Genomic DNA, 18,711 nt, shown 5'->3' with positions numbered 1-18,711 from the left:
TCTGTAAATCCTGTGTTTCTTTCCCTCATCTACTTCCCTCTGTTTACCCAAACCACTGGATTTTCTCTTGTAGTCATAGTCTCTTCCGCTTTCCTTCTAAAATTCCTTCATGCCTCTCTTCTTCATTGTCTGTATCTTCTCTCCGTTTTTATTCCACGCCCATCTTTTTCCTCATTTCCCATGAAGTCTCTCTCATCCTTTGTTTCCTACAACCAGCCATTTCACTTTCCTGCCTTCCATTCCTCTTTTTTCCTTCTCTTGAGCTCTTTCCTCATATCCTGAACTCTTTCTTTGGTTTCTCCCATAACTTTTCTCCCGAGTTTGTTTTCCCTCTCAACGTTCAGGCTTTCTAGGTGGCATCTCTTCCTTCACCTTCCTGGTGCAGGTGATGGGCAGAGGAGGTACAGCATGTGCCTAGGATGTGGTCGTGAACACAGAGGCTAAGTGATAGGGGTGAAGCACTCCAAATTCTTCTTTCTCCACTATGTTTGCACCTGCCTTCTGCTGAAGGCATGACCTCCTTCAGAAATGTCTCAGCTCTATCTCTCCTAAGCCTGCAGCAGTAGACACTGCTGGAGCACACATTGCCTCTTGAGAAACAAAATGGTGTTGTTATTTATGACAAGATGAGGATTTTTGAGACTAACTTTTTATGCTTCCCTTTCTTTAGAAGATACTCATGTAGTAAGAAGATAGGAAATAGGGTGATGTGGTATTTCACTCCTCTTCTACCCTCTGCCCGTCACCTTGCACCCTCCCCAAGGCTTTTTGGTATTAAGTCTTGCTGCAGTTTCACTAATCTTCATATGTGATTATTGTTCACTTTTTTTAAACCGTGGCTACTGCCACTTATAAACTTTGTGCTGTTTGCTTTGCCATGTGTGATATCTGGTTTTCTTTAGGCTTAACACCTACTACTTGAGAAACAACTTTGTCAAGTTTAGTAGCATGCAGCCTGGGAGAGTATTACTACTTGTGACTTTTCAGCAGTGTGTGGTATAACATTTACCCTTTTTCCCAAATTTCCATCTGTCTCCTACAACTATTACTGAAAACCGTTACTGACATTTCTGAATTGGAATGGATGGCTCTAGGGAGAATATTTCCTCTTTCACATTTAGCCAGCTAAATCATCAGTCCAACAAGCTATCAGTAAACAAGCTCTTGTGGAGAGGCTCTCCTCATCTTTCTCCTTCTTTTTCCTTTCAGCAGTTATGAGTATTTTCTCAATTCTTTGTATGTTCTCAGCTTAACCTAACTCTTCACTAATGCTGTGGGAAAACATTGATAGAGTATTTCATTTGAAGAATACTTAATTCATGTACTGTACTATACTGCAATTACATAGAATTATTTAAAAATGTACTAATTCTCTTACAACTCATTCTTGATGGCCAGGTAAAGTGAAGCATTATTGCATGTTGGACTTGAAGCTAAATTTTTGAGCAATTAGAATTGCATTACCTTCATTCATGCTTGCAGTAGCAATTTTGGTGTAGGTATTGGTCACGTAGTAAAACCCCTTCTGGTAGCATTACGAAGTAATAGAAAAAGCCTTTTGATGCGAAGACCTGGAAGTCAGACCTGGAATCTGTTCCTGAAACTGTGTGTGAGTAATTCTTACTCACGTAACTAACAGTCCTGACTTCAATTAAATCAGATGAATCAAAGCATAGAATGGTAATTATTCTGGCATGGGAAAGCTGACTGCTTTTAGAGCTATTTTTACTGATGTGTTTTAAAACCTCACTTATTCCTGTCCTTTCCCCTTTCTTTATTCTTGCACAAAAATAATCCACAATCTGTTTCTGGCTGGTATCTGCAAAGTGAAAGTTTCTTCCTTTGAAGCTGAATAGAAGGAAACATCATGTCTGTGATTTCCCTGTCTGTGTATAAAATATAGTAATTCATTAAAAAAATATTTAGAATAGCTAACCCTTTGATTTTCAGATCTGTTTATCTGTAAAATATCCTAAGTATTTTGTAGTCCACAAATAGCTTAAGTTCTATATTTAAGTCATTAGATTTTGATGCTGAATCATCTATTTGTAAAGGTACATGAAAGCTAATTTAATCAGAGAAAAATTGAGGTAAAGACTGCTTCATATTTGAAATAACTCACTAGATGATGATGATTTAGTGGTGAACCCTTTCATAGAAGCCTTTATAAAACAGTCTTTAGCTTAACAGGGAAACTAACTCTATTTTCTGGATGTGGAAGGTTTTTGGTTTTTTTTCCCCTATGATTTTTGAGTGACAATTTCTTTGTTTTGGTGTTTTTCCCTTGAGAAACGGGGAGAAAGACGAAAAACATGAACAGAATTCTACTATCCTTATTTGTAAGGAGGAACAAATAACAAGCGACAGCTTATAATGTAGTAACACAATCTAAAGGGCCAAACGATAAATTAATGGAAACGGGTTCTTGTGTATTGTTTTGGAGACTAAGCACATTAGATTGAATTGTTTCACAACCAGCATGCCTAATTATTTTGTCTGCCACATTCATCTATTTAAATCATTCCCAACTTTTGGATTGCTGCCTAGAATATTACTGCAGTACGTGTTTCAACTGGTTATTCCCTTGTCATGCGTAACTTCACGAAGGAGGCTGATTTTCTTTGGAAAAAAGAAATGAAAGTGAGCATTGGCAGTATGTTTATAATACTTGATAAAAAGGGATGATAGGTTTCGTAATGTTGATTTGAATGAGTTACACGTGAACTGATACTGTATTTGTCTTGTCAGGTCAGTGACTTAAAAAGTGCCTTTGTCAAGTCACTTCTATGAGCGAGGACTGCTACACCCGTGTTCTCAATATCCATCTTTGCCAGCCAGACATTGCCTTCACCTTACAACCGGTGGAAGATACCTCAGCTGTCTCCATTTGCCAATTAGTTGATGGAAAACTGAAAGCAGAAAAAGAGGAAGAATAATTATTGTTATTCCCAGAACATGAACAAATGACTGCATTGCTTTTCGTGTGTAATCAATACCAGCAAGCAGCCGTCAGAGAACTACTGTTCTATCAAGGAGTGCCATTGCATTGAAAGACCGTGGCTTAAAACTGGTGCATCTGTGATACAATCAGCAAGCCCACGTGTTTTACAGACAGAAATGCGACTGAGCATGGTTTTTCCCAGCCAAAAGTCTACAAGCGGGACTTAATGATTGATGAGTGACTGCTTGCTGATAAACTTTTTCTGTTTATTCTGCTTTGTGTGTCTTGGACTTTGCTAATCATCCCCCACATATTTTTTTTAAACTTTCTTCTCAATTGGAATTGAAATTTTTTTTTCTCCCCCCTCCCCCCCCCTTTTTTTTTCCCCCCTCTCCTTTTTCTCTCCTTTCCCTTCATCATTAGTTTTGGAAATTTCTTCAGCATAATTCACTTGACAGCAGTTTCAAAATCAGCTTTTCATCATGGCTTTGAATGTTGCTCCCGTAAGAGATACAAAATGGCTAACATTAGAAGTGTGCAGGCAGTTTCAGAGGGGAACTTGTTCACGCTCTGATGAAGAATGCAAATTTGCACACCCCCCTAAAAGTTGCCAGGTTGAAAATGGAAGAGTTATTGCCTGCTTTGATTCCTTAAAGGTAAGAGAAACAAATTGCATATGTAGTGAAAATGCAGCTACATTGTACTACTGAAAGTAAATGTGAAATGATGAGTTACAACTAAACTGGGTTAATCAGAAAGTGGTTTGTTTTTTTTTTTTTTTCTTGGTAAATGTATCTTAATACGAATGTTGTTTGTCATAACTTTTATTTATTGAAGCGTTTTAAAAGATTTCTTTCTAAGGATTTTCTTTTTCAGTGTCAGTATGTTGTTTACAAAAACTGGATGTGACTGTGGGACACAGGATTGCTTACAGCTGCTGGGGCAATTGTATTCTCCCGAGTACATTTTATGAATTATCATTGTTTCATGGGAAATGAAAATCCACAGTGGCACAATACTAGGCCATTACCAGAGTCTTAATGAAACAGATCATATGGAAAGAGTTAAGATTCTTTCATTTAAATCAAGGAATAAGAAAAATCTATCCATTACTTCAATTTTGACAAAATGGGTTGTTTACCCTTGGTATTGTGGACTCTCAGATAAATTAGTAGCATTGATAATTACATGTGTGTATAGTATAGGTAGCAGTGTAAGTTCAGACCAGAGTAAAGGGATTCTCTCCTTTAGAGGATACTTGGCAATTATGTTACTAGGCCGTCAACTACTATTGACTTCCTAATGACATTGGGCATGCTTTAGAAAACTATTTTAAAAGTTCTGTGGAAATACTTTGTGTACTGCATAGAAGATTAATGACCCCTTGGGATTTGGGGAGTACACAGTGTCTTCTGTGGTGATACATTTGTGTTCTCGCGTTGACAGAAGGAAAAGCTTATTTCATATAAATAATTAAAGAATGAAATTGAGCATTTCAGATTTTACTTTGAAAGTTTTAAATGTGGCTTTGTCTTTTGGGCATGGGAGAATGCCTTGGCTTGCTTTTTAAATTTAGCTCTGTAGATCAAAATTCTGGTCTCTCACCAAAAACTCCCTTACTGTGAAAACATCAGTGTGAATGAGAAGAAAATTCAGTGTTATTTGATCATGTTAATTTATTTTCATAATAACTTGTTGTTTTTTTTGGTTTTGGTTTGCTTTGGTTTTTTTGGTGCATGTGGGATACTGTGCTAGGCATCTTTCTTCTAGGCTTTCTCATTTCCCTTCTTTTGAGGATTTAGAAGAAAGTGACTTCAGGGGAAATGTTGGGGAGAGGGGGTGTTGTTACGGTCTGTAAGTCCTGCAAATCAGAACAGCACCTTTGGAGTCATGGCAGTATGTCATCGAGTGCTATTAATGACCTTAATCCATGGATTACTGCTTAATAAAGTGTAACAGCTTCTTTGTAGATGTTCTTGTGTATTGGTTGCCTGCCAATGGGATAATTTTAATTTATTTTTTTCTTTTAAAAACAAGCAGGCTAGTGTCTGCAGCAAATGGGCAATAATCAGCTTTTACAAAAACAAGGCAAGTCAGTAGGGTTTTTTTAATACAGTTTTCAACTATTGTGAGGGCTCGGGGCTGTGGGGCAGGAGGTGGGCAGCAGGGCTCGGTCACCCCTGGGTTGGCAGGGCAGTGGTTTGCAGTGCAAGAAGAGCTGCTGCTGCTGAATCATTCTGGCTGAAGCAGCGCTGCGCTGGTCCTCACTGCCCGGGGCAGCATCATGCTCCCTGGCAGCATAGGGCGCTTGCAGCAGAGGTGCCAGCTATTTGAGCTGGAGACTTCTGTGCAGGGATAGCTGTGACCTGTGAATCAAACCTGGAGTCACAGCCTAAGGTAATAATACCATGAAGAGAAATCCTGAGGGATTGCAGTGGATAACTTACTGAGCAGCAATGCTGGTTGTTAGTGGAGAGAAGCCCAAAACCAAGTAAAAAATGTAGTTGAAGCAAGCAGCAGGTGTGTTTTGTCCTATTGTGGGAGGGCATCTGCTCTAAGGGGCCAGCTCATTCCAGCTCAGCTGTGGAGGTTAAAGCAGTGCTGTTCCATCCTGCTGCCTGTCATCACCCTCTTTCTAGGAGGCAGAAGGGAGCATGCACCTGGCTTCCCATCTTGTGTCTTCTAGTTGAGTCTATTGGGTTAAATTGCTCTGGTAAAGATGGGATTACACCAAGAAGCCATACTGTGGCCTGGAGCAGCAGAAGTGGAGGTACGGGTTTCTTCCCACCAACCCCGTTGCAGGCAGAGGGAGGCCTAATAATGGGACAAAAATGTCTTCAATTGCAGCTCCTCACTGCTGAGCATGAGTTGGAGCCATGCATTTCACTATGCTGCCTAACCCTGCAATGCATAAAAACTGTTGGGGGCCACTGCAAGTGCATAGCTCCTGGCTGTATCGTTTGGTATCCTCACAACCATTCTCTCTGTTATTCAGAAGAGTGTTTGTAAATTGCTGTATATAGAACAGTTTGGGTTGGATTTGGTTGAATTGCTGTATCATAGAACAGTCTGGGTTGGAAAGGACTCTAAGATCATCTAGTTCTAACCCCCCTGCCATCCTGGACAGGGACACTTTCCACTAGACCAGGTTGCTCAAAGTTCTGTCCAGCCTGGCCTTGAACACTGCCAGGGATAGATAGCACTCACAACTTGCTTGGACAACAATGTACAGTAAGAACATGCCTGGTTAGCTCAGTTTGCTTATATTACTAGTTGAGGGACTTAAGTCATTAGTCACATAAATCCACTTGATGCGTAGCTTTCGGAAACACTGGTGTTAATCATACAGTTTCAGAACAAGGCTTTGGCACTCAAGCAGGATAACTTTTCATGTAAATAAACAGAACAGTCTAGAATTATAGATAAAATCAGAATTTAATTAGACAAACTTGAGAGCTGTTTTCCTTGCTGAACATTGAATGGCGCTTTAATGCAGCCAATTATCTAGAGTTTATTTACATAACATCTAGAGCTTCGGAGACAGTGTTTTAACTGTCTTGGTTTGGTGTACCTGCTGTAAAAATAAATTCTAGCGAATATGTTGAGTCTTTTTGAATAAACATCTTCCTACCCAAAGAAGACAGAGAATTGTTTTAGTCTCAGATTGAGGTATGTGTTACATTTAGGTGGTGCCTGGTAGTTTCAGCTGCACCCTAAGAAGTCAGTCAAACACAAGATACAGTGCTCTGAGACAGTCTTTCCTTTACATGCTGATCAATCAAAAGAGACCCTGTTTTGGGAAGAGACGTGCTCTCCTGCATGCTGCCTTCTTTCCAGATTTCTAGAGCAGATGAAGGAACATGGTATTGGTATCTGCCAGCTGGATCAGGCTGCCAGAGCACTGGTGTGGAGATAAGGGACAGAGTCCAGTAAAGGGCCACGAAGATGACACAGGATCTGGAGTATCTCTCCAATGAAGAGAGGCTGAGGGAGCTGGGGAGTGACCAAACACTGGCACAGGTTGCCCAGAGGTTGTGGAGAGTCTCCATCTTCAGAGATACTAAAAAACCACCTGGACATGGTCCTTGGGCAGTTGGCTCTGTGTGGCCCTGCCTGAGCGGGGGGGTGGACCAGATGACAGCCAGAAGACCTTCCAAATTGAACCATCCTGTGATTGTGTGACCCGAAGCATCTTCACACTGACTTGCCTGTAGCCTAAGGGTTGTTCCAAACTAGCAAAAGCTGACATTGGGACTGAAGGAATTAATTCCAGCCAGGGACACCAGCCTCCATGCCGTGCAGTGTCCTCCTTTGTGCTCCCACCACTGTCTTTGTGATGGTGCGGTGCACCAGGTTGTGAAGTTGAATGTGATTAAACCTAGGCGGTGGTTGTAGTTGCTGCTTACAGAAGGGAGAGGGGCTGCATGGGACCATTGAAGCACAGTGTCACTTCTGCTGGTGATGGTGCTGTGGCCTTAGGCCAGGCTTCTGGAGTAACATGATTGCATCAGAATCCAAATTTTCCTGTGTTAAAGAAGTGTATTTGTAGGTCTGCTGGTTCCAAGTAAAAGGTCAACAGAATTTAGCAGACCCTGTTTGCTTTTAACTCAAAAGGGATTTTTGGCTCTGAATACCTGTCCTTGCAAAACTTGACTTTAAACCCAGCAAAAGTTGCAACAGCAACTGTTGGACTGATTACAGTTTTCAGGATCCAAAATGCTCTCTGTTGAAGACTGTCTGGGCTCTGAATATCTTTCATCTGTGAGATGCTCCAGGCTAGACAGAAATAGCTAAAGACTAATGAGCCTGGTTCAGATTCAGGCCAGAAACTTGCTGATTTCAAGCCAGGTTCTGCCACATGGGCTTCTGAGATGCAGCTCAGCATTTGTTTCTCACTCTGGTGAAGGACAAAGCACGGTCTGTTCTAAACAGGGCAATTTTGGGGTGCTAGGAGAGTGTAGTTGAATCCCTGTGTACCCAATGGATGGTGATGGATGCAGCAGTTAGCCAGATGCATGCCCATTAGCTGGTTGTTACATCACCTCCAGTGACGGGCTCCTTCCAGCAGAAGCCCCTGTGACTCTGCCAGCCAGTGTGTCCATGTGGGCACACCACTGTGGAAGTGGCCTCAGTGAGTTTAATGTGAGGATGAGAGTGTCTCCAAGCTAATCTGGTTGACTGTGGCTGAGCTGAATGAAGGGGTACTTCCATGGCAAGGGCCAGAGCCCTGACAGTGGGCAGGAAGACAGAGGATGCTGAAGTAGCGCTACCACAGCTTTGTCTGCTTCCTTAGACCCTCCTGAAGCCTTTTTGCAGCCCTTACAGGCTCTCCTTTGAATGCTGCAGTGTTTGTGCAGTGGGAAGGGTCTGTGAAGAGGCCTGTGTAACTGGGAAGTCTGAATTTCAGGAACTGCTCTGTTTATATTTTCATACTTGCTGGATTCAAGTAGCTTTACATAAAAGTGAAGAACATGGATATAGAACACCTAATACATCACATAGAGATCCCTCCATGTTGAACACTATAAGCAAACCTGTTTGCAAGGCTTTCTTGTCCTGCTGGTAATAAAGAACAAAATCCTATCAAAATAATACTAATTAATATAGAATGTCTGGGGACAAGAACACACAACACTTGGCTGTATTTGAGCCGGAATTAAAAAAAACAAAACATTAAAATGGATGGTGGTGTCTAGGAGTGGGAGAGGGGAAAAGCTTGGCAGATAAGAAAATATGATCATGTGCGTTTTGCTGGGAGTTCACTCTCATGTTTTCACACAAGTCTGGGTTTTAAAATCTGGTGTTATTTCTCAACTCAGATTTATACCCTTTTTGCAGGTCAGCTACTAGAACGATATGTTGTCTAAGCTAACACAAGGTAACAGAGGAAGTGTCTTGAAGATACTGTCATTGCAAGTTTTGTGGTGGTAACAAGAAAATGAAAGCATCTTTAGGACTACAGGCAGCTTTTTCTGTATTCTTTTATCTATTTACTAGTGTCTAAACACTTTCAACTCTTCTATTTATTGAGCCAGCAGACTAGTGTGAACTGTTCATTTGCATTTTCATGAAAGCCTTTTAAGAATGTGCCTATCTGGTCTCATTTGGCACTACAGAATAAAAGGTAATTGAAAGCTGTACGTAGAGACCTGTTTACCAAGTTAACAGGGTTCCAGGAAAAAAAAAAATAAATTTAGGAATATCTACTTTGTTAAAATACCTGGAACTGCAAAGAACCTGTTTAAGATGGCCTCACTTTTATTTAGAAAAAGGAAACAAAGGTCTGTAAAGTGAACAGGCTATTTGTAAGAGAGTGAGCTCAGAGTTGCAATGCAATAGGTAGTCACTTGCCTTCCTGTGATTCTTTTGTGAGTCTTCTAAATGCTTTACTAATGTCAAAGGTTCAGGATCATCTCACACTTTGAAGTAGGTGATACCTGCTCTCACTTGGCAGGTGAGGCTGTCTGGACACTATAGGTGAGCACCATATGCACAGGGGACTGGCTAGGTTTGTCTGTACTAGAAAGCATTTAAATGGGTGTCTACAGTGTCCTGGCTGGCTGAATTTCTGCCCATCTCCCACTTATGTGGTGTGACACTGTTCACATTCAAGGTGAGGTCAAGGGCTGTGCCTACAGCCAGTGGGGAAGAATGACTGAAATAGGCAAGCTCATCTCTCTTGGGTGACAAAGTGGCTTATTCCTTCTGGGCCCATGAATTTTGCCTGCTTTGCTGCACAGTGACCCAATTTCAGCAGAATGGGGTGGGTATAAGCTGCTCTTTTCAATACTTGTGGGTTTTGAGGATGTGGAAGTTGCAGGCTGCAACCTTTCAGGTGGGGGATGCAAAATTCAGATCTCAGTCTTCCTGAAGAGCAGCAGATGCAGTTGCATCTTCAGTTTTTCACCTATCTCCTTTATATTTTTTTTCTTTTTTTCTGTACAAAGTCCAAAAACCTTACAGGTAGTCTGAAAACACCACCTGGCTTTCCCGTGTCTGAGTTGTTGCAGAGTGTGGGCATGAAGAAGTGGTGTCAATCAACGCCTGTTTTAGATGACCGGAGAATTAACTCTGTAGGTTCCTCCTGCATTCAGAACAGGAGTGGCCACCCTGGCTCAGACCAAAGCCCCGTTTAGCCCAGTGACCCTGTAATGGCCACTAGTGTGTATTTAGGAGGTGGGGTTACACTTGATGATCTTAAATGTCTTTTCCAACCTAGCTGATTCTATGATGTGCAAACATGCAGTGGCTTCCTGGCTCCTAGTGGTGTGCTCCTCAGGGACATTGAGAGCCGGGCATGATATAGTTGTACTTAATAGCTCTCAATGATCATCTTTCCCATGGATTTGTCCTGCTGCTTTCTGAACTGTGTACACCTCCAGTACCCACAGCGTGCCACAGTGAGGGCTTCCACAACTTCATTACATACAGCGTGGAAACCAGCTTCTATTGGTTGTTTCAATCCTCCTTATTCCTGGTTCTTGTATTTTGAGGGCAGAAGAGAATCTCCTGTAAATGGTGTTAGAGATGAATTTGGGTGGGTTTTTTCCACTGACTTCTCTCTAGAAGTGGCATGTTTCTCCCCCATGAGTTCAGAGGAAGTCACTTGAGAGAAGACTTGTTGTATTAAATGTACTCTATGAAAATACAATTCCCAGGACAGGTATGATTCCTGAAGGCCCTACTTTTTCAGGCTATGGGAATTTTTTGGCTCAGAATAAAGTGCTAGACGTCAGATGCTGCATAAAATTATGCCACCCTATTTCCTGAGACTGTATTTCACCTTATACCCAACCTGTGCAACTGTGAGCTGTTGCTAAAAAGAGATGGTTACATCCAGTTCTGTGTCCTATCACAGCTAGCTCCCCTTTTTTCAAAAATACTTTTTTTTTTCTGTTCAAGTGATTATATAGCCATGCAACTTCTTTAAATTGATCCAAAGGAAAGGGAAGAACTGCATTAAACATAAGATAAAAGTTTGAATTTCGGCAGCAACATCTAGCATAAATTGAGGTACAGTGGGGTTTAAGAGAGGGGAATATGTTTCTGAAGATCCGCACTGCCACCATCTGCAGCTTTAGGGACTCAGTATTCTCTGTGTTGTCAATCACCTGTTCTTGTTTGTTTTCTGCAAAAAATCTCTCCTTTCAAGTGTTCTCGTGTAGTCCTTCCAGCAAGCACAAGTTCCCTTATCACTCCCTTTTTTTTGTTTGAATCCCTCCTGTCTATTCACAGAGCTGTCTCCATGTGAGCCTTTCTGGCTCAGAAGGATTAAAAGGAAGGTAGGGTTAAAAACCAACTAGCTGAACATGGACACCCATGTCTCACAGCAGACACCCTTAAAAATCTACGAGCTTGGCTTAAACTAGTGAGGAGAGAGTCTTTATAAAATAAGCCTTTAATTGTTGTATTACATGGTCTTCAGCTTTTTCTTAAATAAATGAAAGCTGTGGATGCTTGCTCACTGCAGAGGGGGCCATGCCACTCCCTGGGATTTATCCCTCTTTTGGGAGGGTCGTTTCTCATCTGTGTTGGAGCAAAGTCTGGAAGCACAGCTGAGACTGGACTGTCCCCTGCAGCAGAGGGGCACTAGCCATCAAGTCAGCCTGGAGGAGCAAGTCCTAACCTGTTGCCACTGTCTGCCCTCAAACTGAAACTATGAAAAGCAGAGAAGTTGAACCAGTTGAAGTTCATTGTGTTAGAAAAGCTGGGTGTCTCCTTCAGGCCCTGCTTTTTTCTCTCCTTTGGCTCTTGCAGCAGCAGCAGCACTGAGAACATGAGGCTGTCCTGCCTGTCACTGCTATCCCCTGTCACCACCTGCCATGTCGTATTTTAAACCTGCACACTTTGTTTTAACTTGATTCTCAAAGAAGAATTTGGTTGGGCACTTGATCATTGAGCTACCTAGACCCTCCTTCCCTCTGAGGGTGTGGGAAGCCCCTCTTCCCAATTGCATGGTCTAGTGGCAAAGCCTCTCATTGGTCAGAGCAGATACCTTATACAAGCAGGAGACCTGTTCCAACAGCTTGTACCTCCTTTGGTCCGTTAGGACTGCCTGATGTGAGCAAGTGGGTGTTTACCAGGAGTTTTCACTGCTGCTTTCGGTGTGGTAGAACTTGCTGAGCAGGTCGCCTGGCGCCTGGCCTGGGGAGGAGGATGAGCACTAGGAGCAGAAATGGTTGAAAGAAAAAGCAGTTAAAGAACATTCATTGAGGGATGTAATACAAATACATCTTATTGTTCACTGAATTGCATTGTCCTGAGTGACTAAAAGAGCATTTAGTAGTTCTTGAGCAGTGGTCTTTGCTGAGTTGAGTTAACTTTGGTGCTTCCAGAAGCCCCAGTGGAGATTCACAAAGAGCATTCCCAAGTAGTCTGTCATACCCCTTCATCTCAGGTGCAGCTGTCACTTGGTTATCAGTCTAAGTAAGTCCTATTAGATGAAGAGGAGCAGCTAGGCAGACTAGTGAGAGCTACAGGAAACCTTATGTGAAAGGGCATAGTGTTTGGCAGATGTTCTTCAGATTTTTGGGCACTTGGGGGTGCTTCATATACCCATCAATTCACCATGTAGTTTTTGTTGCTGCACCAACCCATGCTCCCCTGAGCTTTGTAATAACCAGTCTGTGGGTGTAGTGAAGGCAAGATTCAATCAGAGTCTCTGACTCATCCCGTCACTAGGATTTTGAACACAAGAGCAATTGCTCGCTGCCCACTCCTCCCCCACACTCCCCATTAACTGAGGTCACTCACTGTTCCCACAGGCTTGCTCTCTCCAGGTCTCCCCACCTACTCCTTTTATTTTCCTGGCAGGTGGTTCCTCTTTCATTACAGGCTCCCTTGGCCCTGTCTATGTAGCTTTCTCTCAGCTCAGGCATCAGCTGTTCTTCCCAAGCTGTTATACTTTGCATCATCAGTACAAAAGACAGGGTTGTGCTCAAATGCAGGTTCCTTCCTAACGTAAAAGCCCCATATTCCTGTTAGTCCCAGTTATCCCCAGCACTGGAAGGGTACTTTAAATCTAAAACCCAAATGCAACAAGGATTGAGGGGTTTATTTGCAAGTCTGTTTGGTAACCATACCCCTCTTCCAACTCTTATCTCCTCATATGAAAACTGGCACCTTGTTTTTGAGGAGGTGGATTGTATTGGAAACCCACTGCAATAAAAGGAAAGCTGTTGTGGGTTTAGAGATGTTGGGACGTATCATTGAAAGCCAGCTGTGAGGTACCCATTCCACAACTGAAATGCAAGAGGAAATCATAAGTATCTGTTTCTTGTGGCTGTGGGCATGCTCTGCCACTCAGCATTAGATTCCTGCAAGGTCTTGACCACAACAAAGAAATTAATAATGGGGAAAGAAGCTGTCTTCTCATGTGCTTTGTCAGTGAGCTGTATGGCAAGGTGTTGCGAACAACGCCTCAAAAGTCAGATAGTCCCAGCGCTTGGAAAGACAAGTCGGTGCTTGGTAAAAAGAAAGAAGTAAACAGTCAATGGAAAACTGCATGAAAATTTGTCAGAGACGAAGCAGTGGGAGTGCAATACCCTTGTGTGCACTTGATGGCGCAGAGGGCCAGCAGAGCCCTCCTGCTCCTTGCGGGCAGCGGTAACCCTGCAGCACCCCACTTGCATGCCCCTTAGGCAAGATACCTTCTAAACTTTGTAAAAAACCTAATTTGTTTACTTCTGTTTGAAATTAGCTTTGTGCCTAGAGCCCTTCGCAGTGAAGCTGTAGCTCTGACTGAACGGGTTCATGTACCATCTTACATGTCATCAGGAGAGTAGCTTACCAAGTGTCAGTCTGATGGCACCTCTAAAGATACACAGTGGCTGTGAGAACAGCTCAGCTGTGATTCAGAAGCTGAGCTGCTGGGACCTTCTCTGTTGGTTCGTAGTGAGCCAAAAAACAAAACCCAGTGTGTCAGAAACTAGACCAAGCTCCACTGCTGTTGTCAAACAGGCCTCTAGCCCTTCACCCACAGCCAAGTAGAAAACGCAACAAAAGCCAACTTTTTAAGCTAGATGTAACATAGGGAAGTTAAAAGAGGTGTGATGCAGGTTTTTCTTTTCCTAAGTTGACTTGCTAGGTTAGGCCATCACTTTAAAATTAATACGTATTTATTTGCTGCAGATAGGACCTGAGTCTTTGGGCTTGATTCATTTACCCAGACAGAGGCATCTGATATTGTTTGAGATGCCCTAAAGTGCTGTTGATGGCTTTCCAGTGACATGTCAGAGGAGTGTGTCATTCTGTCGGCACCATGCAGAGGCCCAGGATGTCCCAGGGTGCTCCAAATGGTCCTGCTGACTTCTCTATGGCAACAGAGCGAAGCCTTTCTCAGGAGGCAGGTTTAGCTCCTGTATTAACAGGAGACTCTGACGTCAACCGCCTTGAGTAAAAAGGCGGATGATTGCATTTGCCACAGTGATGACCTGGCTGAAAGGAGAAAGGAAAGCTCGCATATAGACCAAACCCAGAAACGGTCTTCTGTAGCAGAACAATGCCCTTGTGGAGACCAAGAAAGGGGATGAACGTTTTCAGATTGTACTTCATAGTTCACCCATAGTAATGCTAACACCTAATTAATTCATTTTTTAATTTGAAATAGTTGTGACCCACCTAACTGGGCTCATCTTTTGCTATGACAAAAAAGAAAATCTTTCTAGGCAGAGAGATGTTATGACAGTGAACTCAGTCTATTTAAAAATAAAAAGATGGGCGACCTTTTGCAAATTTAAATTGAATAGCAACCATAGTTACCTCCTCATGAAGATTTTAAAGGTAGAAATTAAGCAGAATATGGTCTATGCATTTGAAAAAACGTGAAAGTGACAACAAAGAAATCCCATTCCTCTGGAGTATAATTCTCCATTGCTTCATTTGCACATGAACATATGTCAAGTGCCATCAAATATGTATGTAGTTAGTTTCTGATACAAAATGGGAAAAAATACTTTCTTTTCAAAGAGTATCTTAATGGTGATTTTCCTAAAATAGTAGATAACAATGAATGTCACGAGTCATAGTTTCAACTAGGTTGGAAAAGACCTTTAAGATCATCAAGTCCAACTGTTCCCTCAGGACTGCCAAGTCCACCACTAAACCATGTCACTGAGGGCCTCGTCTACACGGTTTTTGAACACTTTCAGGACAGTGATTCCACCACTGCCCTGGGCAGCCTGTTCCAATGCCTGAGCACCCTCTTGGTGGAGACGTTTTTCCTAATATCCAATCTAAACCTCCCCTGGCGCAGCTTGGGACCTATCACTTGTTACTTGGGAAAATGCAGGCTACTTCCGAAATGCATTTTACCTGTATGCTTCATAGAGTCATACAGTATCTGTCAGGGTTATTAAAAATGAATACATGGGCTTTGCGTGTGCAGAGATGGAAGTGTGTGGGTGTAGCTACGGACATACTGTGAGCATCTGTAAAGTATGGTGCTGGTAACTGATTTTATGCTTCTTGCTGAACATGTTGGTGCTGTTGATGTTCCAGCCTGCAACAGTCCTCCATATAAATCAATACAAATACTAATTTGCTGCAAAACTCATTCCTTCAGTGAAAGCAGTGCTAGCTGATTAGTATGCATGGACTGGTTTGTGTTCGAAGTGCAGGAAATTCTATGGTTCTTTTTCTCTAATTGAACCTTCTGGCTATAATTGGTTTTATCCTGGATTCTTGAGGAAATGAGTCTTATGGAGTCAGGCTGTCTATCTTTCCCTCCTTTTCCACTGACTTGTGAACCCACTGGATTGTCAGCCAAGTTTGACAAAAAGATCATAGTCTCAAGGATAAAAAAGTTCCTACAAGTTTTGTAAAAACAGGCAGCCAAATAGTGGAGAAAGAGGGAGAGACCTATAAGCCCTGCCAAATGAAAGAAGAGCTTCTTAGAGAGTGCAGGTAATAGGGCATCCTTAAAACTCAGTTAACCACAAGGAACCCAGGTTTTAGGGTGTGCAATCAAATGCGTAAAGCTCCTGCCTTCATTTGTGCCAGTGCTTGCAGCACTACCCATTTAATGATAGTAGCAGTCTTTGTGCTGAGCAGAGCTGTAGCAGAGAACTGTTTGCAGTCATTCCCTCTTACCTTTAGCCTCTGCTTGCTTGTTAGGTGTAGTTTTCATGATACTTTCCTTTTTTAATCTTTTCAAATAGCAGGTTTATCTTACCAAGTCATTGGTACTTCCCTTCTTTTTTTTTTCAGGGAGAAGGAAATTTCCATTAGGAATGCAGATTTAGCTCTTACTTTAGATGAGCGTGCAAGGCAGTGAAAGGATCCTGGATGATAGGTGGGGAAGGTGACATCCCTCACTGAAGCCGTCTGTTCTATAGAAAGCACCACAGAAATTATGAAAGGCAGTAAGAGAGAGCAACAGAAGGTGTAACACACTAGAGTAGACTCCTCTGGGAAGAGGGAGTTTGCAGTTATCATCTCTGCTGCTAGGTTTCTTGAGGCTTTTTTTTTTCTTTAGATAGCCACTTGATGAGAACAAGTGAAAACTGTCCTGGAACCAGAGGTGACTATGTTTTATGTAAGAACCATATGCCATTTTGTCCTGAGCATCTCTTTTTGTTTTCAGGACAGCAGCCTACAAGGCTCTTCCTGTATCCTGGTGTAAGAGGAAGCTGGTCTTTGGCATTACTTGAGGCTGGCCTGAGAGATGTTTGCTCTTGACATTTTTGCGGTGTAATTAAGATCTCCATTGTTCCATGCATAGATGATCTATTAAACAAGTACTACTAAAGAAAAAAATAACCAAGCCAAAACCCAAACAGATTTAGCCAGCTTTCCCTAAAGCACCAACAATACTATAAGCAGATTTTCCTTCATCAGATATTTCAGCATGCCAGCTGTTACGCTATATGTAGTGTGTTTAATGAGCAAGGGAGTTTATTATTAGATAATTGAATAAGGCTGTTCTTTCTAATTAGTTATTTGCCTTTCAGTCCTGGATGTTTCAGAAAGATCCGCTGTGATCTGTGTCAGTTGTATCTTGGTGTGCTTTGATTTGCTATAAAGCAGCTGTGCATCTCAGTGATGAACGTGAGAATCAGGGGTGTGAAAGTAGCCAGGAAGTTTTTTATGTGAAATGAGAAATACTATCACTGGCTAATTAAGTGGCAAGCGAAGGTCGATTAATTCATAACGTATCTGTATACATGGCCAAATTCTGTTTAGTTGATTGACTTAATTATTGATAGAGATGTGGAAACATCAAATGGAAAAGTAGCACAATAAATTAATAAATGTGTAGCTTCTTTAGATGCCATAAAGAAATCATGGGTTTTGGTTCAGTTTAACAGAAGTTAATTAACTGCTGGACCTAACAGGTTTTGCTGATCCCAGTGTGCTTGTGATCCGAGATTGCTTTATTGCTTGAAATGAGATGCGAGTAGAGCAACCCAAATGAAGAGAGGGTGACGCTGGTAAGGTAACAGAACCCAGCAGTAGATGCTGGTGCCCTGCATCCCTGGGGATGCCAGGAGGAGACCACAGAGAGGACAAGACAGTTTATTGTCCTCTTTTTCAGTGACGTTTCCAATGATAAAGCGGGCATGTAGAAAGGGAAAAGCTGCGGGCAGAACTATGCGCTGCTGTTGCACCTAACTTGAAGCAACCGTCTCTATAAACTCCCTGTTTTCTGGTATGATGATGAAAACCCACCAGGTACAGAGAGTGCTGTTGTGATGGTGTTTAGATAGTATTGCATGTTCTCTGGCTTGGTCATTTAATTCAGACTGACTTGGAGAACAGCATTAATATATGGAATAAAAATTTGCTGTGCAACTATAGACAGAAAAATTAAAAAAGACCTTAACTGATCTAAAGGAAGGACTGAAACTTTCTGATATGGCGTCTGCAGGATAGTTATTAGAATTCATTAGGTTATTAATTTTGGCTTTGCATTTCTTATGAGCATACTGTGTGCAGTTAAGACCCCAGTTTAAATAGATAAACATAATTTATGAATATAAGGATGCTGGGGAGGGACTCTTCATTAGGGACTCTAGGGGTAGGACAAGGGGTAATGGCTTTAAACTTAAACAGGGGAACTTTAGGTTAGATATAAGGAAGAAGTTCTTCACAGTGAGGGTGGTGAGGCACTGGAATAGGTTGCCCAAGGAAGTTGTGAATGCTCCAACCCTGGAGGCGTTAAAGGCCAGGCTGGACAGAGCCTTGGGTGACATAGTTTAGTGTGTGATGTCCCTGCTCATGGCAGGGGGGTTGGAACTAGATGATCTTAAGGTCCTTTCCAACCCTAACTATTCTGTGATTCTAAATACAGTAACTTTAATATCCTTTCTCTTCCCTAAAGAATGTGGAGAGGACATGCTTAAATTTTATTTAGTTACACATTAGAGTCAGGTCTCTCCCTTTTGAGCTGTTGGCACAGATGGCTACAGGTGGGCTCTCCAGAGTCGGGGCAGGTTGCATGAGAAGCCCCTTGAGTGAGAGAGATCGCCTAGCCACGTTGCAGCTGCACCCAAAGCCCGGTGCTATGCTGCAGAGAGTGGGTTACAAGTGCTGATTTGCACTGCAAGAGAGTTCTTTATCATGGGCAGCCACGTCATCTCCTCACTAAAGTTATTTACTAATCTCCATATTGAACGTGGGTAGAGTTTTTTGGAAGGGTATTTTTGTGCTTCTATCAGAAGACTTTCCTATAGCTTCACTTTTCATGTGCATTCTTCTCATTTCCAGTGTGGATTTATTCAATGCCAGTTTACCTCCCTCCAGCTGAATGTCATTGTTATTCTGCAGCTGAA

General features: G+C 42.2%; 1 protein-coding gene across 8 annotated transcripts in view; it reads left to right on the top strand.

Moving 5' to 3' along the window:
* The first annotated feature begins 3,046 nt into the window (after positions 1–3,046).
* Positions 3,047–18,711, top strand: part of MBNL2 (muscleblind-like splicing regulator 2) — a 72,684-nt gene continuing 57,019 nt past the window's right edge. For 7 of the 8 annotated variants that reach the window (XM_010021927.1, XM_010021926.1, XM_010021925.1 and 4 more), the window contains exon 1: positions 3,047–3,597. In XM_010021927.1, coding sequence (XP_010020229.1) covers positions 3,424–3,597 — 174 coding nt within the window. In that variant the 5' untranslated portion in view covers positions 3,047–3,423. The remainder of the gene's footprint in view (positions 3,598–18,711) is intronic. The other variant, XM_010021921.1, reaches the window with a different exon arrangement.

Source organism: Nestor notabilis, unplaced genomic scaffold, assembly GCF_000696875.1.
Source record: "Nestor notabilis isolate BGI_N333 unplaced genomic scaffold, ASM69687v1 scaffold15899, whole genome shotgun sequence".
In the NCBI taxonomy this organism is placed as follows: domain Eukaryota; kingdom Metazoa; phylum Chordata; class Aves; order Psittaciformes; family Psittacidae; genus Nestor; species Nestor notabilis.
This window is presented reverse-complemented; position numbering and strand designations above follow the sequence as displayed.